Source organism: Furipterus horrens, unplaced genomic scaffold (assembly GCF_987537825.1).
Source record: "Furipterus horrens unplaced genomic scaffold, mFurHor1.1.pri manual_scaffold_2, whole genome shotgun sequence".
Lineage (NCBI taxonomy): Eukaryota > Metazoa > Chordata > Mammalia > Chiroptera > Furipteridae > Furipterus > Furipterus horrens.
The window spans coordinates 214238893-214262692 of NW_028327172.1; the positions used below are offsets into that span (position 1 = coordinate 214238893).

Sequence of the window (23800 nt, forward strand, 5' to 3'; positions counted from 1 at the left end):
CGTTGTCCCGGTGGTTCCGCAGCCGGCGGAGCGCCGCGAACCGCGCTGGAGGCGGCGGGCGACAGGACGGCCGCGGGCGGGAGAGTGGCGTCCGAGGGTAAGCTGGCCGCCGGGCCGGGAGGCCGGCCTCGCGACGCGGTGGGAGCGGCCCGGAGAGGAGGCCGGCGCCCGAGGGCCGGACAGGGCTCGGACCCGCCGCTGCCCCCGCGTCCCGGGGCGCCCGGAGCGTGGCGGAGAGCTGCCCGGTCGTGCGGCGTAAACCAGCGACGGGGCCGAGCGCTGGCTCAGGGACACAAAGACCCGATCCCGCCCCTGCAGCGGGGCCTTCGCCCTCGTGCTGTTCCCTGGGCCTGGAAACCCCGCCCGGCCTCCGGCTCGGGCCCCGCCGCCCCGCGCACCCGGCTCCCGGCTCCCCGTCGCCGAGCGCAGAGCCCAGAGCCCAGCTCAGTCCCTTCCCGTGTGGACTGCGGTGCCCGGCGCTTGGGTGGTTGAGGGCCGCAGCGGCACCTGCCCCGTCGGGTCCTCGGAGCGGCTGGCGGAAGCCGAGCGCCGGGCGGGCGGCCCACAGCGGCGGCCACCGGCGTGAGCGGCGTGGGCGAGTGGGCGGGAGCCGAGCGGGGGGGCCGGGGCCGGGGCCGGGCTGGAGCGGCGGGTGTGCGCCGCGCGCTCGTCTGCTGGAGCTGCCCGAGCGAGCCCGCGGGCCCCGGGTTGCTCCCAGTTCTGGACGTGGGAAGCCGAGCCCCAGGGGCCCGCGCTGGGCTCCTCGCACGCCGCGTCCTCGGCCCGCGGCCGCCGCCTTCCGCGCCGTCCCGCCCCGGTCCGTCCCCTGCGCCTGAGCGTCCCGGGGGTGGGCGTCGTCTCCTCGTCCTCCCGGGGCGTCGGCCACGGTGGGTCAGGGCTTCAGCTTCATGACCCCGTTAAAGGCGCCGCCTTCGCACAGTCACAGCCGGAGGGGCTGGGGGTCAGGGGTCCAGCGGGTGCCTGTCGGGGGGACGCAGTCCAGCCCCCAGCAGGAGGGGTCCCCTGGCGTGGACAGGAGGGACAGAGGGGCCAGGAGGTGTCGTTGGTGTGCGGGAGGTGGGGGACCGCTCTCGCCGGCGCTGCCCCGCGGCTTCTCCTTCGCCTCCATCCCTGGCTAACGTCCTCCGCAGGAAGCGCCCCCAGATCGGCGTTCTACCCTCTCCACCTGGGACCTCCCGGGAAGAACCGGGCTGCCCTCCCTGACGGCGTGGTGGCCGCGCGTGAGCGGCCCCGCTGCAGCCTCAGTGCCTGGCGTGTGTGGGCCCTTTGTCCAGCGATGAGCACGTGAGGAGGGGACACAGCCGGGGGAGGGCAAGGAGCCCACCCAGGCCAGTCGCTCGGCTCCCGTCCCCGCGCCACTGCCGGCCCGGCCAGGCCCACGCAGGGGTTTCACCAGGTTGGCCCCGGTGGCACCGTGGAGTCAGGGTGGCGCTCAGGTCGGTGTCCGGGCTTGTAGGCTCCGGGTCACGGCGTTTGCTGCGGGAGTCGGGATGGAGACGCGGGCGAGCCCGGTGCGCGGGCCTGGGCTGGGGGCCCTGGGAAAGGGACCTAATGGCCCCGCTGAGCCGACTCCCCCAGCGCTTCCCGCGGGTGGTGGCCGGTGGGTAGACCGTCCGACCAAACAGCAGGGCCGTCTGTGGCCTAGAAGTCCGCGCTGTCCCGTCCCCTTTAGAAGCACCTCTTCGCTTCCACCCGCCCAAGCTTATGCTTGTGTGTTCCTTGTTCTCTCTTCTTGGTGCATTCAGTTCATCTCTCTCTCCCGTTCTCAGTATTGATTCTTAGCATTTAGAGCAGGAAGAACCTTCAGAGCTTAGCCCGATGGGGGACACCTTCATTTTTATAGATGGAAACACTGAAGCCTAGACACGGGCCCAGAAACCGTGTATTGAGCACCTGCTGTGCCCAGGGCACGTGTCTACATGTGAGGGATGCACTGAGCAAGCAGGCAGGGGTCCACGGTTTCGCCGAAGAAGAGTCTGCTCCCATCACACGGTGACGTGGTGGCAGAGGTGGGCGAGCTCCGCGCTCCCGCGTCACAGCACAGCGCCTGGTGTTGCTGGCGTGCGTCTAGCCGGTGTGCGTCCTGCCAGTGTCGCGCTTGCCGTGGGGTCACCTGGACACTCGGGCACAGCAGCAGGCTGAAGAGGCAGCTGATGTGCTTCAGGGACGGCCTTTGCTCCGTCACGTGTATCTCGGGCTAGGACTTCGGCTGTGGGCTTTCGAGTCAGATTTCCTGGGTTTAAGTACAGCGTTGCCCCTGTTGATTACCTGCGACTTATTTGCTCTGTGACCGTCCTCTCTGTGCCTGGTTAGGTTGTCCCTGTGCAACCAGTTACCCGACACGCAGTGCCTTAAAACTGTTGTGCTTCATCTCACATTTGTGTGGGTCAGGAATTCGGGCAGAGCTCTGCCGGGCAGCCCTTCAGCTCCGTGTGCTCTGAGCCGGGGTGGTATCAGCGAGTGTGGGCTGTTCTGGAGAGTCTGCTGCGGCTTCGCTGCCAGGCCTTGTGCCTGGGAAGGGCAGCGGGTGTGCTGGCCTCAGCTGAACCTCCTCCCGCTCCGTGTGTCCTCTCCACGGGCGTCCGACAGCCCTGCCGCCGACTGGGCCTTCCCGAGCCCATGTTCCAGAAGGCGGGAGGCAGGCACTGTCAGCTCCTTGGGCCTGGGCCCAGGAATGAGCCCCAATCTACGCCCTTCCTCTCGCCCGTTCTGTTGATTACAGCAGAGGCTGCTCAGATTCAACGGGAGGAGACAGACCCCTCTTCCTTTTGGGAGGCGTGTCAAGGAAGTTGTGGCCGTCTGTCATCTCTCCCGTGCTTCACTGTCCTCTTCTAGAAAGTGAGGTTAACAGCAGTACCTATCTTACCACTACTCTGATAACTGAGCTAACGCGAACGGCTCAGAAGAGTGCCTGGTAGCATATGGGAAACATAAGTATTTGTTATTGTTACTTTTAGTAGGTATATACATTATTACTTATAACTGTTACGCATAGGACACATAAGAAACATAAATTACCAATTCTTTTTCTAGAAGTTTTTTTATTAGGGACTTACAGGATTAACATCATGAAACAATTAGAGAATTACACTAAATAATATAGATTAGTTATACTTTTTATTGTCAAAGTAAATTATGGAACGGTTCATAACTTTGCATATCATCGTAACTCTAAGAATTTTTCCCTTTAGCACTTCTACGTAGCTAGAAAATCTTCCTGCAGAGCCAGAGTGTTTGCTGCCTATTCCGTCTGCGTCTGCGGAGGAAGGGTCGGTGGAGTGTCTCCCAACGTTCTTTTCCTCACGGAGCTGGCGCAGCTCAGAGCATAGACTGCAGGGTTATGGGACCAGGATTGACTTAAATCCTGGCTTTGGACCATAAGTTTTATGATCATGGGCAAGTTACTTAAATTCCCCAGTCCTTTTCTTTTTTTTAAAGATTTTATTTATTTATTTTTAGAGAGAGAGAAACATTGATGTGTGAGAGAAATTTCAATTGGTTGCCTCGCGCACACCTCCATCTGGGGACCTGGCCCACAACCCAGGCCTGTGCCCTGACCAGGATCGGACTGGTGACCTTTTAGCTCACAGGCCGGCACTCAGTCCACTGAGCGCCAGTGAACTCCCTAATCCCTAATCCCCCTGTAAAATGGTAATAAGAAGTTCTTACAGCGTTATGACGTCTCAAACACGCTTAGCACAGTGCCTGACTGTAGCACGCAGCCAGTAATGATAAGCCAAGGAGCCCTTTCTTTCCTGGCAGCAATGCGGTGGGTAAGTCTGATGACTCCATTGTTTGGCTAGGGTTCAGCACTTGGGACAGTGCCCTGCCACTCAGCAGAATGCTTCCCTTCCGTGTCCTTGTTTTGGGTGGTATTATGAGCTCCCGGGGCTGTGGTGTTTCTCTTTATCGATGACATCACCTCTGAATCCCGCCCTGATCTCAAACCAGAAGATCATGCCATTACCCCAGGCCCCACAAACCAGAAACAAAGCTTTCCAAAGAGGAACAGGGGAATCAGAATAAGGGTGAGGTGATGGGGGACAAGTTTGGGGGATTCTTAGTTGAGGGGTCATACAGTTAGAGATGTTAAGCAAAAAATTCGACATTTGGAGCTGGTGTTTGAAGCTAAAGTTTCAAATTTAGGACTTGTCTGCTTAGAACAGATGAAGGCCAAGAATAGATGTGATTGTCAAGGGAAAGAGAAGAGGGCTCAGGTGCTGAGAGTTGGGGGCATTAACCTTTGGGGGTCTTGCAGAGGAATAAGTACAGTGGGTTAGGGCCATGGTAAGAGTAGCGGGGGTGTTCAAGGGATGGAGGGGTCAGGACGGAGGTGGGCAGACTGCACTTGTCCAGGCTGCAGGAAAGCATTGTGGGCGAGTCTGTCCCAGCACAGTGAGCATGACCACACGGCTGCAAGGTGAAAAAGCAGTCCTCAGCAAAGCAGGATGTGTTGGTTCCTGTTCTGAAAGTATATGAGAGGCGCCCTGAGCAGTGTGGCTCGGTTGGTTGAGCATCATACCGCAAACCAAAGGGTCGCCGGTTCGATTCCCGGTCAGGGCACAGGCCTGGGTTGTGGGTTGGTCCCAGGGCACATCCAGAAGACAACCAATTGATGTTTCTCTCACATCCATGTTTCTTTCCCTCTCGCCCCGCCCCTTCTCCTCTCTATTAAAAAGAAAGTGTATGAGAGGCTGAGGGTGAATACATGGACCTAGTGGGAGGGTTGGGTTTGGTATGTTGATAAAAATTGGTGAACAAGTGGAGGACAGAGTGAAGCAGGGGAAAGGGGGAGGCGGGGAGGAAGCAAAGTCCTGGGGGAGGCAGGAGGGAATGGGGTCGAGGGGAGCGGGGAAAGGAGGAGGCACACTTCATCCTGTGATGCTCGAGGGATCGAAGGCGGGGGGTGGGAAATTTGAAATTGAGAAAAGAAGTTAAAAGCACTCAGGTTACATCAAGTTATCCACCGGCTCAGCCTTCTTAGTGAAGTTGGGGTCCCCGTCATTTCTGTGGATGAGGGTGGCGGGCATGGTGAGAATGGAGAGAATGTGGAGGATTTGGGAACGCTCTTCTAGGGAGTGTCAGGGGAGTCAGAAAGCATCCCTAGCCATCACTCGTCAGCCACAGCAGCCAGCTGGCATGAGTTCTCATGGCTGAGCCTCTGCTATGTGCCAGGCCAGGACGCGTCAGGTGGTACCCCCAGAGCTCACAGCGAGTTAGAGACACAGAGGACAGGACACAGTGACGCACGGTCTTAGGGGAGTGTGTACGGGGTGCCGTGCGGTCCTAGAGAAGGGCGCACAGCCGGAATTGAGAAGGAACAGCAGAGGAGGGGGAACATGCTACAAAGGGCAGAAAAGGCTTTTAGGAGTCGGTGACCGCTCAGCTGAGCCCTGGTGGGGCCGGTGGGAGAGTCGGAAGTAAATAAGTTCTCCCAGGACAGGAGTGACCAGAGCCAGAGGCTTTGGGTGGGGACACAAGGCAGAAGTCCCCAGCCCACCTGCTTCACAGGCCCCCGGAGGCTGGCAAAGCCGGTGCCTGAGCCCCGCGCTAGAGCAGCCTAACAGAACCCCGGGACGGCGTCCAGGGGCCTGTGTTTTTCACGGGCTTCCCCGGTGTGCCTTACAGGTGACATCTGCTGAGTGGTTATATCTGGCAGTTGCTCTTCTAAATGTTCTCGTGGGTTCTCACGTGTCTGTCAGTAACCCGTGAGACAGGGTGAGGGAAGAGGGGCATGGGGAAGTCACGCAGCTCAGGGAGTGGGCTGGGGCACCAGCGCTGGCCGAGAACGCGGCCTGCTTAACTTGGCCGGCACATCTGGGAGTCATAGAGGTAAGGCGGTAATGATAACAATAACAACATCATGGCAATAATAAATTAGTAATCGAAGAAGGGCCGTGTTCAGAAGCTTAGCTTTTGGCTCCTTTGGTGACTTCTCAGTAATGCTCTTGCGCTGGGAGTGGCAGCAAGTGAAGCAGGCGGTGGCTTTTAGGTGTTCAGGGTCTCAGACTGCCTTGTCCTCCAGAGTGTCGTCCCATCTCACTCCGCTTCTCCCCCTGCAGGCACAGCTCCGAGACGCGGGCCCCGCTCCGGACCGCCGCCGCAGAGTGAGTACCCCAGTACAGCGGGCGGGCGGCTCTTCGCTGGCGCAGGGGGGTCTTGCCTTCAGTCTGTAGAAAGTGCAGCCTCTGTGAGGCGCAGAGAAACGAGCTCCGCTGTATTCCCCTCCCGGGCTCGTCCCTGCCTGGACCGCACGCCGGGGCGTCAGAGCGCGGAACTCGTCCGTGTGCGCAGGTGTGTGGCGCAGACTCCTTCTAGTGGGGCGTCAGGTACGTGCGCGCCTTCCCTTCCCTACAGCTGAAGCTCCGTGGGGCGGGGTGGGGGACGCGTTCTGTCCGTTGCTGGAGCCCAGACCCTGGCACACGGGAGGCGGTCAGTGAGTAGGTGGTGAACGGGGAGACCTTCTGTGTCTGCGTAAGGACCTCCCAGCTCGTTCAGGGGCAAGGTCGGGGTCCTTAAAGGGCCCCTCCTCGCTCCCTGCAAGGGCAGACCTCCCCCAGCTTCTGCCTCAGGGCCCTCTGTGCAGAGCGCTTTGGCCCTTGCCGGGACTTCTTAAGCCTGGGGTTAGGTACGTTAGAGGCCCGGCCGCGTGGCCGCACGGGCCCCATGCCCAGGGCTCCGTGCGCGCGGGGCTGACAGTGCAGGTGCGGGGGGTTTCTGTCATCGCGGGCGGTTCTGCCGAACGGGACTGGCCTGGCCGCTTCCGGAACTGCGTGTTCTGTGGGCTCGCTCGCCTCTAAGCTGCTGTGACAGGGCCCCGCGACACAGACCGGCGGGTGGGCGGGGCGGCGTCCGCTGCCGGCGTCGCCACGGGGGACCACCGCCTGTCCCGCTCTCTGTTGCAGGTCGGCGGCCCGCAAGCATGGAGCGCGCAGCGGCACACGGCTGCCACCTGCTGCAGCAGCTGCACGAGCAGCGCATCCAGGGCCTGCTGTGCGACTGCACGCTGGTCGTGCGCGGCGTGTGCTTCAAGGCGCACAAGAACGTCCTGGCCGCCTTCAGCCGGCACTTCAGGTGCGGGGCTTGGGGGGGGCTGGGCTTACACCCCGCAGGGCGCATGCCTTGGGCTCCACTCTCCGCTGCTTTTCAGTGCATTGTGGGGGTCTTAACTGAACTTATTGGGGTGACGTTGGTTAATAGAACTGTACGGGTCTCTAATACAGCCTCCATGTAGTGAACTGTGTGCTCACCTCCCACGTTGTGGGGCTTTGCTTCTGTATTTACAGTAACCAGGGAGCAAAGGAGCTTCTTAATGGGAATGTATATGTATGTGGGGGACGATGGAAAGCATTTTAGTACTTTGGTGTTAGTCATTCTAACTAATGTCAGTCTTCTATATATCCTTTTAGAATGAAAAGATTGAGGAATAAAATTTCTGGTAAAGATGTTTCTGTGATAAGAAATCAGAGAGAGGAAACAGCCTATATGCTGCATTGTTTGTTTGTTTTAATTAAAAACACTTTACTTTTTGTTTCTCATTTGACTATCTAAGAGAACAGGTTTCAATTCAGTGTCCTTACCCCGGTAATCATTTTTCCCTATATGAAGGATTTACTTGTAAACAGTAACAGCAAGCAACAGTGTTTCATTTATCATTAACATCCGAGTTAAGTGCTCTCCATCCGTGTTCTGACTTAGCTCTCTGAGCCCTGAGGATTTCTTCCAGCACCTTTTGTCCTAGAATATGCATACTGTTCTACTGCTCTGGTGACGACATAGGGAACAGGATCTAGTCTTTCCTCAGTGACCCTGAATCATCGGTACAGCACAGCCGCGGTGTGTGTGCTGTGAGCACACAGCTCGCTGAGGCAGGCGGCACATTCGGTCCTGCCCAACGGCCCCGGAGCCAGGCCTCGCCTTCCTCCGTCTTCCCAGGACAGTGGGGTTTAGATGTTGTGATACGCTGACCACTGGGCACTTTCCCCACCCCGCTTCTCGTTGGTACTTTCCTTAAGAAAAGACAGAGCTGAAGGCTCTTTGGGGGTAGCAGGTGACTGCATCTGATAAAGTGTCTTCAGCAAAGCTGCAAGACAGCTTACCTCCCTCAGCCTGGCATCTTACACGATACAGGTTCCCTCGCTGGGGAATGGGCCGGGTGCCCGGGATGGAGAGGGTGCACTTTATGGCAGTGCGCCTTTCCCCTCGGTCACTCACGGCGCTTTTCTCACTGCGGGTTTACGGGCCACTGGGCAGGCTCAGACACAGCCGCTGACCGAGCGCAGCGGGAGTGTGTCCAGTCCTCGAGCGGGGGCGTCATGGAGGCAGAGCCGGACGGGGGCTGCCGGCGGGGCATACTTAATTTTAAAATCCTGGCATTTACAGAAGGATAGTAATTTTGACTAGTCACATGAGTATTATAAGAAAAAGTTATCAGCATGTATGAATTGTTATCACTGTAAACATGTCTTTTCTTTCATCAGGAGCCTCTTCCAGAATTCTTCAGGCCAGAAAAATGACGTTTTTCACTTGGATATTAAAAATGTAGGCGGCATTGGGCAGATCCTGGACTTCATGTACACGTCTCATCTGGATCTCAGCCAGGACAACGTCCAGGTGATGCTGGACATAGCACAGTGTCTGCAAGTTCCAAACGTGCTGAGTCTGTGTCACGCGTTTTTAAAGGCGGCCGCTGTGGAGCAGCCCGCTGGCGCGCCGTGTACCAGTGCGCTCGCCCTGCAGGGCGCCCTGACCCCCGACACGGACTGCGTTGCCGGCGAAAACTGCTCCCCTCACTTGCTGCAGGAGTGCACGGCCGAGGCTCAGCTCAGCAAGGGCCTGGGTGGGCCGCACACGCAGGCTGCACCGGCGCTGCCTCTGCACCGCCCTGCGGGGGACGCGCCAAGACCAGCCCCGGAGACTTCGGACGGCGGCTGCGCGGAGCTGCCCATCAAACAGCCGAACTGCTACTACAAGCTCAGAAACCTGTACAGCAAGCAGTACTACAGGCAGGCCGCGTGTCCCAGTCACGAGCGAGTCACCGAGCAGCCGTTCACTGGGGGCCCGGCCGCGGACAGCCAGCCCTGTGCTGTCAGCCACTCTGAGTGTGCCCTGCCGGCCTCGGAGAGCCTGCCTTCCAACTTCCTGGCCCCGCCGCTGAGCGGGCCTGCGCCAGACCCCGAGTCAGACGGCACGTGCCAGCACCCTACCAAGCAGATGAGGCTCAAAAAGGCCATCCACCTTAAGAAGCTCAATTTCCTGAAGTCACAGAAATCTGCAGAGCAGACCTCGGCACCTGAGTCAGATGACGGCTTCACAGAGAGGACTGGCCCTGCCCGTGAGAACGCTGCGCAGAAAGCCAGCAGTCTGCCTGCTGAAGGCAAGGAAGGGGAGGGCCCCGCCAGCTCGGAGAACTTGGACTGCGTGAACGAGACGGACAGGCCCGAGGAACTGGCGGCGCCGGACGACCAGTCCCAGATGCTGCAGTCCCAGCGACAGTACGCGTGTGAATTGTGTGGGAAGCCTTTTAAACACCCGAGCAATTTGGAGCTTCACAGACGGTCTCATACAGGTACACTGACTCAGTGCCCGCAGGCAGGAGGGAGGAAGCCGTGCAGACGGTCGCACACCATTCATTGCCTGCCCCGCTTCTTTGTAAGAAGTTTTGCTGTTGCTCGATGATGTCTTTGACATTTTTTTAAAAAAATCAAGGAGCATTAACTACTTTTTAATTTATATTTTTGGTGATGCCTCTTAAAGAATAATCTTAAAGTTCTGTAGATGCTTTTATAGAGCCAGTTTTAAAAGATGCCATACTTTTCATTTTTATTTTAATTACATTGGTTTTTTTTTTTTTTTAAGATTTTATTTAATTATTTTAGAGGAAGGGGGAGGGGGAGAGGGACAGAGCAAAACATCAGTGTGAGGGAGAAACATCAGTCGGTTGGTTGCCTCTTGTACATGCCCCAACCGGGGAACAAGCCCACAAGCCGGGCAGGTGCCCTGACCGGGAATCAAACCAGCGACCTTCCGCTTCGTTTTGCAGGATGACACTCAACCAACTGAGCCACACCAGTCAGGACTTAATTATGTTTTTTTATCGATAAACTTTCCATCTCTAAAGAAGCATAGTGGATTATTTTGATGTATTGAAAATTTCAAGTTCTAAAACAGATAAGCTATAGTTGTCTCTTTAAAATTCGATTACGTTTATTCCCTTTTAAGAAATGTATTCTTTAAAAGCATAATATAGGTTAATTCAGACTAAAATAATTTAGTTTCAGTAATTCTAAAAGTTCTCCCACCCCATCCTTGAGGAAGCCATTAAACAGTTTTAGGAGAAAATCAAATTTGGCCAAAATGTTTGTTTGTTTTCCATAAGTTGGCTTTAGTAGGGCTTAATTGTCTTCAATTTTATTCAAAACAATTTTGTTAGATTATATTGTGACAGCTGTTATATCAGCATACATTTTTTAAAAACTTAACGAAATTGGTGAATTTTTGTGTAGCCATTTTAATATTGAAAATGGAAGAAAATACACATTTTCAGCACATTATGCTTTGTTATCTCAAGGAAGGTAAAAATGCAACTGAAACACAAATAAAAGATTTGTGCTGTGTATGGAGATGGTGCAGTGACGGATCAAACGAGTCAAAAGTGGTTTCCGAAGTTTCTTGGTAGTATTAACATTTTGGCCAAATCAGTCTCTGCTGCGGGGCTGCCTTATGCACTGGAAGATGTTCAGCAGCGCCCCTGGTCTCTACCCACTAGAAGCCAATAGCGGGAGACAGCCGGCATACTCAAGTACCCAAATCAATAGTTATTGGTGAAAATGAAAAGCATCTTTTAAGAAAAAAAACATACTTGGCTTTTTGGCCAATCAAATAATAGTATCCCAGCAGAAGCCCAGAAACTTGGCAAGCCCCAGCAATGCAGTAGGAAGGCATCGGTTGTTATTTTTTTAAGTGAATTTTAATAAAACCATTTGTTTGATGGGAAGTACACCTTTAGACTAATTATTTTCTAGAGACGATATTCCGAACTGTTGTGATTTCTTTGGAGTGGAGTCCCATTCTCTACAACCTATACGAAAATTAATTATTCAGAGTTACTAAAATCAGAGATGGCTCCCGTGATGTTCTCTTGTTTCCCTCGGTCAGCGTGCCCAACAAGGCTAAAGGGCCGGGGAGAGGGGCTGCTCCTCGTCCTACTTTCCGGAGGTCCCTCTCTATATGGGGCTGTCCCGTGTGCACACCTCCTGTGGTGTGAATGAGAGCTTAGATTTGCGAGGAATTAGCGGAAAAGTGCGGGAGTCAGGCTGAAGGACCCGTGAACAGGTTCGTGCCCTTCAGCAGAAAACTCCCATTTGGTTTTCATCTGCAGGGACAGGCTCTGTCCAAAACCTAGGCGGGGCTGGGATGCAGATAATAAGTTTGGCTTCAGCAGAGGCTTGTATTTGGAGAACAGTTTGATTTTTTACAGATACGTAGTCATAGATTTCCCTTTGTCGTCTCTGCTTACCGTCTAAGGACGAGACAGACCAGGAAGAGGGCGCAGAGACCCCTGTTTCCACACTCTCTAGGATGAAGGATCTCTGCTTTGTAATCTCTGTTTTGAATGGCCAGACACAGGGGACAGTTGAAATATTTTAAACAAGAAACTATTGTGCAAATGCTATGACTGCTTTTACAAGTTTTTGTTCTGTTTTGTTTTAGGTGAGAAACCCTTTGAATGTAGCATTTGTGGGAAACATTTCTCTCAGGTGGGAATACTTTTATTTATTGTTAATGATTGGAAACCTGAAACCCAGTGTTGATTTTTATTACAAATAGGACATACTTCAGGGGTTGTAAGAGAAGCCTCTGAGCATATCTGTAATTTAAAAAACTTTAGGCTATATCAGGAGAAAATGATTTTCAAGAAAACAAATTTCCAGTTCACTGGGGGGGAAATACCATTTTTTATAAGTGTGAGAATTTTCACAATTACCCCACCACCACCACCTCACAATGGGTCCAATTCTAGTATGTTCTCTCGTGAATGAAGTAAACCAGAGAGAGCTTATACCTGGAGGCTGCAAATTATGCTGCATCACGACAAGTGTCTCGTTCTTATTGGGACAGTAGGTGTTAGTGTTGGAAAGCAGACCGAGCAGTTTTCACCCCCTGCTTGTGCACCTTTAGCTGACCTCTGCTAAGATGACATGTATGAGTTCTCCCCCCAGCCAGTGTTCTCGTATCCACCTGTGGGCTCCGGACTGATCCGGGCACCAGACCTGCAGGAACCTAGAGCTGTAATGTTTTAGAGAAAATTTGGGGTGGAGGCTTGTGGGAACCTCTTTTTCCTTCTGAGACAGAAGGTAACTGTTCGTCCCGCCAAGCCAGGCCGTGACAGCAGTTCCAAGGGAAAGGGGACAGAGGCCACTTGGCACGCAGGGCGCAGGCGCCCCATCCTGCAGGGGCACAGTCACTGCACAGCTGTTCTGAGGCTCAGCGTGGGCAGCGCTGTCGCAGCAGCGTGTGTGGGCTGTTCTGGGGACGGGTTTCGGGCTGGGCCTTGACAGAAACGGGCTGCTGGTCGGGTGAGCGCCAGGGGGTAGGCCCTGCCGCGCCCCCGAAAGAGCCCGAGCAGCGCCGTCTGGGACGCGTTCCCACAGAGCCGGCCCTCCGTCGTTCGCCCACACACCCAGACCTGCAATCTTAGTGACCGTCACTGCCTGTGCCCTGCGTGCGGGGGTTCGGCAGGTCTCAGCCCCTCCCTTCGGGTTCTCAGTCTGGGCAGGGGCCCCGTCTTACCTGCCATCCGGGAACAGGCCACGCAGCCACTCAGAGCGCAGCAAGTTTGACGCCTGGACGGGGCGACGGCGCCTCTAGTTGCCGTTGTCACTGGGGCTTCCTCATGCCAGCCTTGCCTGGGGTTCAGAGCTCAGGCTCCAGACCCAAATCCTGCCGGTGGCTTCCCACTCTGTGGCCTCGGGCAAGCTGCCTGACTCTGGCCTTTCCGGTTCCTTACCTGTGAAACCAAGACTGACCCCAGTAGGCCGTGTGTGGGAGGACATGAGTTGGTACGGTTAAGTGCTTAGAGCCCGGACATGCGGGGTGCTCAGGACACATCACTCCCTGTCCTGTCGCCGGCACCCCCTTTCTCTCTGCTCAGTCCCCCCTTGTCGCCCCCCCCACCCCGCCCCCAACATGCGATTTTCATCTCACGGCCTCGGTGTAGTGGGAGCGCTGAGACCTGAGAGAATGACCAGTGATCATTAGCTCTCACAGCTTCTTTGGGCCTCATTTTAATAATTCCTTATTTTATTTTATTTATTTTTAGAGAGAGGGGAAGGGAGGGAGAGAGGGAGGGAGAGATACATCAATGTGTGGTTGCCTCTTGTGTGCCCCCAAATGAGGATAACAGTATGTTGGGATTATTATTAGGATTAAATTAAAAAATGGACTGGAAAGCCCTTTATTCGTTTAAATTGTGATCCTTTAGGATCTGTCCCCTTCGTGGACCCCTTCCGCGGCGCCCCGTGCCGACCCAGGGGAGGTGGAAGCAGATGTCCAGGCTCGGCGACCAATCTGCACCCGCTCTCCTGGCCTCGGGGCCGGGCCCGCCCGCAGACCCCGACTCCGCTCGCTCGGGGTGCGGTCAGGCGCAGGAACTTGTCTCGTGCGGCCAAGGGCATGGGCCGCCACGGGAGACCGAGTCCTGCACGCTCCTCTGGGCCCTCCCGGGGCGGCGCTGGCCGGGGGCACTGCAGAAACCCTCCTTTCCTCTGTTTCTCCATTTCTGTCAGATTTGTAGGCGTGTAGACTGATGTATGGTTACAGTTTTCAGGTGTATATTGTTTTATTTCGTAGTGAAATGATGAAATTGTTGTGAACAGACTCTTTAAAAACTTCACTCAATATGTGTTTGTTGCAAGCCTGCAGTATCGGGGAGCTCTGCTTGGGGACAGAGACGAATAAGGCTTCGAGGCGCTTAGTGCTTAGAGGAAGGAACGTGTGTAAACCGTGAGGGACAACGAAACTTCAGAAGTCCTGTGACGGGAATATGTACAGGGGACAGCACACGGAGGAGAGAGGGGTCGTTCTGTGTGGACGGCGTGTTGTTCGCGGTGGGGGCGTGATGCACAGAGACTGCTGGGGCCCTGAAGGCCCGTGGACATGGGCAAGCATGAACGTGGGGCCTCGGGCCGAGGGAGCACTCGGTCGTTCCCAGAGATGCTGAGTAAACGGGGCCCACGAGCCGCCCTTCACCTGAGCCGGCGTGGGTTTCTCGTGATGAGCTGGGACAGACGTCCGCGCTTCCGTGCGCTGGGACGTCCCCGCAGCTGCCCGTGCGCGCTGCGGTGGGAGTGAGTTCGGAAATATTTCCCTTCCGGAAGGTTCAAAAGTTAGAAAATGGATCTACCAGTGAGAATGGGTCTTCTATGCTGTTTGCTCCATTAAATATTTAGTAATGTTAGTTTTTAAAAAAGAGTCAGCCACAATCTTAATGAGTCAGCAAGCACGACGAGACCCGGGCTTTAAGAAACGACGGTCGTCCTAGGTTGGGCCCCAGAGAATACAGATGTATTAGTAACTTCTGGGCCCTGTCTGCCCAGGTCTCAAGGAGAAAGGGACACGCTTCAGAGTAAGAAAGAGTCTCCGTTTGGAGGGAGGGGTGTCCTGCGTGGGGAGAAGCCGGACTGTTGCGTGCGTGCAGAGAAAACGGAGGGAGTGCGAGCGGCAGGTCCTGGACGCCTGCCCGTGAGAAACAGGAGGGGGCGCGTGGTGGAGTTACTGTCGGGGAGCGGGATGCAGTTGTCTGTCTCTCCCGGGCAGCAGAAAGCGGCGCGGGGTGGCGGAGCTGGGAGGTGGGTTTCCAGGGGCTCGGTGCCCTCCCACAGCGCTGTCGGAGGGGGTGGCAGCGCGGTCCCTGCGGCGTGGAAGGGCCACGGCGGCCTGGAGAGGTGGTCCGCGAGGCACTGATGGGGCCTGAGGCCAGAGGTGACCGTTTCATCCCATCCGTGGTGGACATGCAAAACTAAGAGTAGTTTCATGAACTTGTCCCAAGTTATTATATTTTCAGCTCTTGAGGTGCTGGTTCCCACACTTTTGGTGTTAAATGTCCTTTTATCAGTATAAGGATCACTTTTGTTTAGGTGATATTTCTGTGTTAGTCACCAGATTTTTTCCCTTTTAATTTTATTACTTTGTGTAATCCTGAAGTCTTAAAATTGAGCTAGGTGACTTGTAAGATCTGAGATCCTTTTTATCTCTGAAGTTTTATGATTTCCTGACTCCCGTTGTTTTAGCACATGAATGGCCAGCTGCCATTCCAAGGGCTCTCTGAGAGAAGGACATGCTTGGGTTGTTCCTGTTCAAACTCTGACGCTCCAGTACGCTTTCGGAGGAGTTCAGAGCAGTTAAAAGATCACCCAACAAATCAGGTGTTCTTTTCTACAGTGGAGTGTTTCTGTGTAAAATTCTGACAACCGCGTTTTTATTTAAAACTGTATCTGCTTGGGAAGAGCACCCCTTCCTGGCTGCTGACGTGCTTTAGCGTAGCTGCCCTTGGCAGCAGCCGGGCCGGGCCGTCCGCAGACAGACCTCAGTTAGCGTGGCGGCCCGCTGTCCCCGAGGCTGACCCCTCCCAGGGTCTGCCCTCCCGTGGAGTGCGAGTGATACTGTACTCCCCTGTCAGGGCGTGGTGATTACATGGGACACTGTCTGCAGCTGCTTAGCCAAGTGCTTCATTCCAGTAACGGCTTAGTCCTTGATAGCTACTGGTATTATTACCACATGCTAGGTGATTTCTAAGACATGGTCTATGAACTTAACATAATTAGGGCAAAGCAAAGTTTACTGAAACTAAAAACACAACTAAAGGTCACATAGTCTGGGTCCCAGTTTGCCATGTAATTTGGTATAAAGGATCTGAATGCATTATTGGACTTCTTTTTTTTGCCAGAATTTTTCCACTATTTAATTTACTTTTATATCATGTATCAGACTAATATGTAATCCTTTATCTGGGGAAAGATCATTATCCCCATTATTCATTTCCACTATTAAATAAACATTTGTTAAAATGTTTTACTATTGCTTATTGTAACACTGAGTGGCACACCATTTGATTATATTGCCTGGAAAACAAGTTCATTGTTGTGCTTAACTTAAAAAGGGGAAGTGCAGCCTTGCCAAGACCTGATTCAGAGACTGGATCTCGGTCTCATGGCATAGTTTACAACATAACACGAAACACGGAATCTGATTTAACAGTTGTAGATGGTGGAGTTTGAATTATTACATGACCGTGAGCTGTTCTGAAATTTGGAAGTGGCTGATTTAAAACGGCCAGTGGTGCCTTATCTTAATTCCAGGGCGCCGTGTCCTGAGAGGCAGCGTGCCTCGTTGTCACGCTGACATCCAGCACAAGCTGGTTCCCTCCCAGAAATGTGCGCGTCCTCAGGTCCCCCCTCGGATAAGCCGATAGGTCAGACGCACACAAGCTGCTATTAAGTCCTGGCCCGACTGTGTAACTGGAGCAACCACTTTATCTGAACCTCAATTTTTCATCTAGAAAATAGAAATTTTAATACCCGTTACTGAGGGTAACCTTGGTAATGTGTGGGAAGGCCATAGACCACACACACACACACATTGCTATTGGCATTTGTTGCTTTATTATTATTCATAGTTATTCTATTAAAATATTTCTCAATATTTTGCCAAGTTCTTTCTATTTGGTTACCTAAAATAAACCTGAGTTTTTTTGTCTAAACCATATATATCATATTCTTTTTTTTTAAGATTGTGTTTATCAATTTTTAGAGAGAGAGAGAGAGAGAGAGAGAGAAACATCAACATGTGGTTGTCTCTTGCGCGCCCCAGCTGGGGACCTGGCCTGCAACCCAGGCCTGTGCCCTGACTGGGAATCGAACGGGTGACCCTTTGGTTCACAGGCCAGCACTCAATCCACTGAGCCACGCCAGCCAGGGCTATATCATATTCTAAAAGGCGGTATTGAACGCAGCGTTTCCCAGAGTCTGATAGACACAAAGAATCTTCCATGTCATAACAGAAAATCCAGACCACGCTTTTTACTCCTGTACATTTTCACTCACAGGTGGGCTTCAGACCCATCTTCAAACCCAGAACCATGAACTACCTTTGCATTTTATTTAAAATATAATTTGCAAATTTACAAAGCTAAGTGTGTTAGTTGGGTATTGCTGTTCGTTCGTTCTCCTTTCTTGGCTTATTTTGTGCATAATGGCTGCACGTAATTATCCTTGGGTGTATTCTCTCATTTCAGTGTTTGTTTTTTTAACAGAACACTATACAAAATCAAGTGGGCGCGGCAGACTGAGCCTATGAACTTGACTTACAGCGGGGGGGGCTTTGTCTCCAGACCCTGCGAAGCCTCAGACAGCAGCAGTTTTCACAGCTGCGGTACTTGCTGTCTCAAGTTCACCGCACTTCAGGCGATTTAATATTGATTTCCTATTGATTAGTACTTGGAAGTCCATTTGGTGAACTCCGTTTAAATGTGCTATTCTTTGTGAAGTCCTGCTAGTGTCAGAAATTAGGAACATAACATCCCGCAGCTGAGGACCCCTGTGACTCTCCTGATGAGCATTTTCGCACAAAGGGCAGAACTGCAGACCTGTCCGGCAGGACCACTGTGCCGCAGAGGAAGCACTGCGGGAATGTCTGGCCCTTATGAACAAAAGTGTGTTTTTTAGGAAGAAACAATTAATAATGAAATAACCATATGCAAGTGCTATTTTATTTCTCAGTGGCACCTGCAAATAGATGGTCCGACTTTGAAAATACATGAACTAATACATCAAAGTCTGTTTAAAACACAAGCTCAGTGACCCCCACAGCAGCAGGTCCCGTGTGTTGCCCCCCACTTAAGAGAGAAGCTGCCTGGGGCAGGCCTGCGGTGGGGCAGCCGGGGCCCCCGCGCCATCCTCGGCCCAGGAGTACGGCTGAGAGACTGGTCGGGTTCAGCAGACGCTGGGGCGGTGCCGGGGGTCGGGGGCACCCCTCTTGGAACTGGGCGGTCCGTCACCTCGCACGTGGCTCCTGAGTAGTGCATATCTAGTCTTCCTTTGGAAGTTGGGCGGGAACCCGGCCCTGTGTGAATGTATATAAGTTCTTTATAAAAACGCTTTCATTACTGGTGTGCTTTTCTTCTCCTTTCTTTGCAGGCAGGTAACCTGCAGACTCACCTGCGTCGGCACTCGGGGGAAAAACCGTACATCTGCGAGGTCTGTGGCAAGAGGTCAGTGCCGGGCCTGCCCTTCGCCCGTGGGGAGCACCCCGTGCTCCGGTCTCCGGAGGGTAGTGCTGTCTGACCGGGGCCCGTCCCCCAGCCTCCTGGGCGCTCCCTGTGCCACGCAGGAGCGCAGGCCAAGCCCCACCCCTACAGAGCCCCGCGGGCGACCCATGAGAGTAGCAGGAAAAGATGTTTACTTGAAGAAAGAAAAGCTAGGACGGGAGTCTTAGTAAATGGGGTTTTATGTGAAACAATTACTTTATACTAAAATGCCCATGTTTATTAACAATGGCAATGAGAATAGACAGGAGCCCCATGCGGGTGAGGGTGAGTGTCTAGCACGGAACGGGGGACTGCAGCCTGAGGGCCCCGACCTCAGGACAGCGGGGAGGAAGGGCCCCGCCGTGGGCCCCGGCGGGGAGCCATCAGCAGGCAGAATGGAAGGAGCTAAACCCTAGGCTCCGCGGGACTTTGACACGGGAGGTGAGGATGGACTTGGTGTGGCACAGTCCCGTGCTGGAGGTGACGTGCCGTCTGAGCAGAGGGTCCCTCCTGTGCGCACAGGCCTGCCACACTGGCCCTCCCTCACCAGGGCCGTCTGTCCGCGCCCAGGTGCCCAGGTCTAACGGCCATGCTGGGACGGCAGGCGCCAGCCAGGACTGTGCTGTCACGCAGCCCTGGATTCGTCCCTTGAGCCACTCACCCATTCAGCTTCTGTTAGCCGCCTGCTGCTGTATGTTCGTGCTGTGGTGGGGAGGGACAAGCAGCCCAGGCTCTCTGCCTCTGAGAAGTTCACGTTCGGGAGCCCGGGAGGGGGAAGTGCTGTGGGGACAAGGCCGGAGCCCTCTGGTGCCGGGTGCCGCACGCAAGCGGGAGCACTGGCGCGGGGCTGCTCTGAGTGAGCCCTGGGCAGACGGCTGTCTCTGTGGTCGGTAGCAAACAGGAGGCCCAAGTGCCCAGCCCCACGGGCCTCCCTTCCCGCCGAGCACAGCGTGTTACCCCCCCATCAAGTGTGGTGGCAAGGAGGGCCCGCGCTCTGCAGCCAGGCGGTGACGCCGAGCCGGGCTGGTGGCGTCTCTGAAGAAGACGCGTGCAGGGAGGCGGAGGAAGCGTGTTAGCAGCGTTTTCTGCTTCCCTTTAAAAAGAAGAGAATAGTAAAGATGTTCTTAAATGCACCTTTTAGGTGAAATCAGGCCACTTCCGATTACATTCTGCAGGAAGCCCCGCCTCCCCTGCCCCCCCCGCCCCCCCCTCCCGGTGACTCGCAGCTGTCAGGATGCGCGGTCACGCAGGACGGCTCTGACCTGCGTCTCCGAACTGCCTTACAGGTTCGCAGCCTCCGGGGATGTCCAGCGTCACATCATCATCCACTCAGGAGAGAAGCCGCACTTGTGTGACATCTGCGGCCGAGGTACGGCTGCGTGTTCCCCCTGTCTTTGGAGAGGGCCGTGTGCCCGGCCCGGCAGCTGAGCGCCCGTCCCGGTCTCCGCAGGGTTCAGCAACTTCAGCAACCTGAAGGAGCACAAGAAGACGCACTCGGCCGACAAGGTGTTCACCTGCGACGCGTGCGGCAAGTCCTTCAACACGCAGCGGAAGCTGGTCAAGCACCGCGTCCGGCACACGGGGCAGCGGCCCCACCGCTGCGCAGCCTGCGGTGAGTGTGGCGCCCACGGGCGCTCTGCGGTCTCGGCCGAGTCGTCGTCCCTTTCTCGTGGGCAGAGTGGCAGCCGCTCTGTTTCTTCAGCGCCTCTCACGGTCTTCCTCGTCCACTTCTGCGTCCACGTGTCAGACGTTAGGACCCTGAGTGTCCAGAGCTATGCTACGAGGCTCCGGGTTCTGGGGTGACCGAGACGGGTCCGGTCCGTGGGGTGCAGAGAGTGGGAGCAGGAGAGCGTGGTATGCTGCAGCAGGGCCCGAGCATGGCGCCTGGAGGGCAGGGCGCAGGGGCACCCACCTGTCCGTCCTCCACGGCTTCGGAGCTCACGCTGGGGCCGAGAGGGAGGGCTTCTGGGCGTCATGTGTTATGACGCCAAGGTCATTTCCATGGGCATTTGACACGTCTGAAGTTGTCGAGGGAGCTGAGGGACAGCTGACATTCCTCAGTGTCGAGGTGCTTTATTGTACTGGCCGGGAAACGGGACTCACCTGTTACCTGTGATCACAGCATGTTCCAGCCTCTGAAGAACTGTGTGTGTGCACACACGTGTGTGCACCTGTGACAGGGACGTGACCGTGCAAGTGGAACAAATGGGGCAAACGCTCTGAGTGCAGCCGTGGGAAGCCTGGAAGCGGGTCCTGTCCCGAGCGGTTCATTCTGAAGTGATTGGAACCTAAAGCCGGGCAGGGCCTTGGATGGACAGGAACAGCCGCTTTCATCTCCCACCTCAGTTACACACAGACCTTCCGGAGACGCGTGGAGGCAGCTCCGTGACTCCTCTGGTCCCTCTTAAGCAGACTCGCGTTTCTCCGTCACGGAGACAGACTGATCACTAACGCACAGGGCCGGTGCCAGAGCATCACCGCCGCCACCCACCTGACTTAAGGTTATATGTTCCTCTCTGCTCCCGCTGCCAGCAGAGGCCCCTGCGGGAGGTAGCACAGCAGACCTCTTCTCCTCCCACCCTACCCCTCCGCCCCTCCCCACCCCCATCAGCTGGGGGAGAATGGGCGCGAGAGCGTTCTTGCGTGACAGGTCTGGGTGCTGAGTAGCGCTCTGTTGAAGTGAAGGGCCCGCACCCGCAAAGCCACCCATGTAAAGAGCAGTTCAGAGGCTGTGTTCCAGGCACTGAGCTGTGCGGTCCTCGCCGCAGGTGTCAGAGCCCGAGAGGAACTCCACGCCCACCCGCTGTCACTCCTGTTCTCCCTGCAGCCGACCATCGATCTGTTTCTGTCTCTATGGGTTTGCCTGTTCCGGACATTTCACAGAAGCAGAATCACTCACTCTGTGGTGTTTTGTAACCGACTTCCTTCACTTAGCAAGTCTGCCATGAACATTCACGTACAAGTTCACGTGTGGGTGTGTTCTCACTTTCCTCAGTTCCCAGACAGGTTCCACTTTAAGCGGCTTCACCTTCCGGGCTTTGCGCGTGTGTGGCCTCTCCCCCCGCCGCGCCCTCCGGCCTCTCCCTCTGTTCCTGCCCAGCCTTCACTGCGCTTCCTCGGGCGCAGCCCTCCGTGTGGCAGCGCTGCGGTCCGAGCCAGTCCACGGGGGTCTCGGCGGCCCCTCTGGGCAGTCCTCTTACGCTGGATGCCACCACGTCCCTGGTCCCTGTGGGAGCTCTCCCGTCTGTGCTCCAGGGGACAGCAGGCCCGCCCGTGGGCACTGACATCTCGTTTGCCCAAAGGCGGTTTTTAGGAACGAGTAGGAATGACCCACGGACATGGACCGCGGGATGGGGATTGACTGGGGGGGCGGGGAGAGAAACCAGGGGGAGAAGGAGACCACGGTAATGGAGCAACTGTGTTCTTAAGGCTGTTGTTTCAGCTAGCCCTCTGTTCTTGGGGGGCTCCGTGAGTGACGTGCGCACACGTCCGCGAGCGGGGCGCTCTCACTCCTCTGCATGCGCCACGGCTTCTGTGAGGTGGTTGGTCGAGTTGCCTCTTCTGACCCCCTTACCCCCTGTAATGGGGGCAACGTCCCGACCTCAACCATACACAGAGAAAGGAAGGAGAACCAGGGCAAATACGTGTAAAATCGTGTCAGAGCCTGAACACGCGAGTGCCTTTAGCAAAGCTGCTTCTGCGTCATAGACTGGCTGCTAGACTTAGGAAACTTCAAATGGAACTGAGGTTTCCCAGCACCCGGGAGCCGGCAGGGGCCCAGCGTCGCCTGGGATACCCTGAACCCAGAGGCGGCGGGGCGCGGCTCCCAGGGTGCGCAGGGGGCGCCGGCCCCCCTCTGAGAGATGGTCCGTGCTCCGGAGGGGGTGCGGGCCCTCCCAGTGCCCACGTCTGAAAGGTTCTCTCTCTGCCCAGGGAAGTGCTTCGGGGGCTCCGGCGACCTCCGCAGGCATGTGCGCACTCACACCGGGGAGAAGCCGTACACGTGTGAGATCTGTGGCAAGTGCTTCACGCGCTCGGCCGTCCTGCGGCGGCACCGGCGGACGCACTGCCCGGCCGAGGACGCGGGCCCGGACGCGCTGCGGGAGCTCGCGCACGCCTTCGAGAGCCCCGACCTGGACAAGGCCCAGCTCGCGGACTCGTTCTCCCAGGACGTGCCCGCGCCTGGGGGGCCCCTGTCTGTCAAGCTTCCCGGCCACCCGGCGGCGGAGGCAGTGACAGCATTTGACGGCCACTCTGCCACCTCCTACTGTAAGTTCCGGTCCACGGCTCAGCCTCCTGCAGTCGGCGACCAGGACAAGCTCAGTCTGGACCCCGGCAAAGGCGCCAAGGCCCCGGGGCAGCCCCCGCAGCCTCAGGCCTTCGCTTACCCGGCCGACGGCATGGCCACCATCCGCTCGTCTCTGGTGACTTCGGACAACCACTGCGGCGACCCCCTGGGCGGCCGGCTGCCGGCCACGGCCCACAGGAACTCCGAAGGCCAGTTTTTCTCCAGCATGACTCTGTGGGGGCTGGCGATGAAGACGCTGCAGAACGAAAGCGAGCTGGACCAGTGACACTTGCGTCCAGGAGAGAGCCGTGCTCCACGACGCCCTTCCTCACCAGCCCAGGCGTGGCGGGACCGTTTCCTCCCACGCGGCTGTACCCGGGAGCCTCGCGAGCTCAGGGTTTGGGCGGGGAGGCCCGCGGGCCTGGGGGCCAGCAGCTGCCAGCGGGAAGTGGACGCCCCGGGGGCAGAGGCTGCAGGAGCCCCTCGCTGACGGTGGCTGGCGTGACAGTGTGTGGACGGTGCCAGCTGCTGTGCATGTGCTCATGTTGCAAGGGGAAAACAAAGTAATATAAATATTTGTGCAGTTTTACATGATTAAAATGTCACATTTTGAATTTTTATTTACACAGATTTTATTTGTATATGAAACTCCTATAATTTAATTCGAATAAATGAAACTTGCCTTCCTAGCTAATGTGTGTTTCCTCCAGCATCTTGATTGCTCTGAAAACCACAGCGTGGTGAGCAGGTAAAGGCTTGCCCTCCCAGGATAGGTCCCGGGTTCCGTTTGGCCACCCTGCCACAGTGGGCTTCAGGAGCCACCAGAACGGAGCCCGAATCCTGGCTGCCACTTGCTGGTTGGGCCCTGGGCAAGCTCCTCAGCCTCAGACTCTTCTCTGGGTTTTCTTTTCTAGTCTGAGATAAACATCTCCGCATTCCTGCGAGGCTCCCACGATCCCACCACCCTCTGCACAGCACCTGCCCGGGTCCGCTTGCCTGATGGCTTCCCAGCTGAGCAGTTCCTCCTCGTCCTCCCAGCAGGCTTGCTGGCCCGTGTCCAGGGGGCCATCGCTCCCATACCAAAGCGGGATCAAGCACGTGAAAATGTGGCTACCTGGGTGGTACAATGTAAGGTCCTTGCCTATAAAAGTGCGCAAAGGGCCAGAATGTTAGAAGGCGTCCCGCAA

The 23800-nt window shown here is 55.8% G+C and overlaps 1 protein-coding gene across 1 annotated transcript; it reads left to right on the forward strand.

The window, feature by feature from the left end:
* The first annotated feature begins 11 nt into the window (after positions 1–11).
* Positions 12–22899, forward strand: ZBTB49 (zinc finger and BTB domain containing 49). The gene is made up of 9 exons (XM_090267083.1): positions 12–97; positions 6084–6350; positions 6927–7095; positions 8502–9589; positions 11734–11780; positions 18216–18289; positions 19612–19694; positions 19776–19937; positions 22259–22899. The coding sequence occupies exons 3-9, from the start codon at positions 6944–6946 to the stop codon at positions 22897–22899; spliced, it is 2247 nt and encodes a 748-aa protein (XP_090123209.1). The 5' UTR covers positions 12–97; positions 6084–6350; positions 6927–6943.
* Positions 22900–23800: the final 901 nt, after the last annotated feature.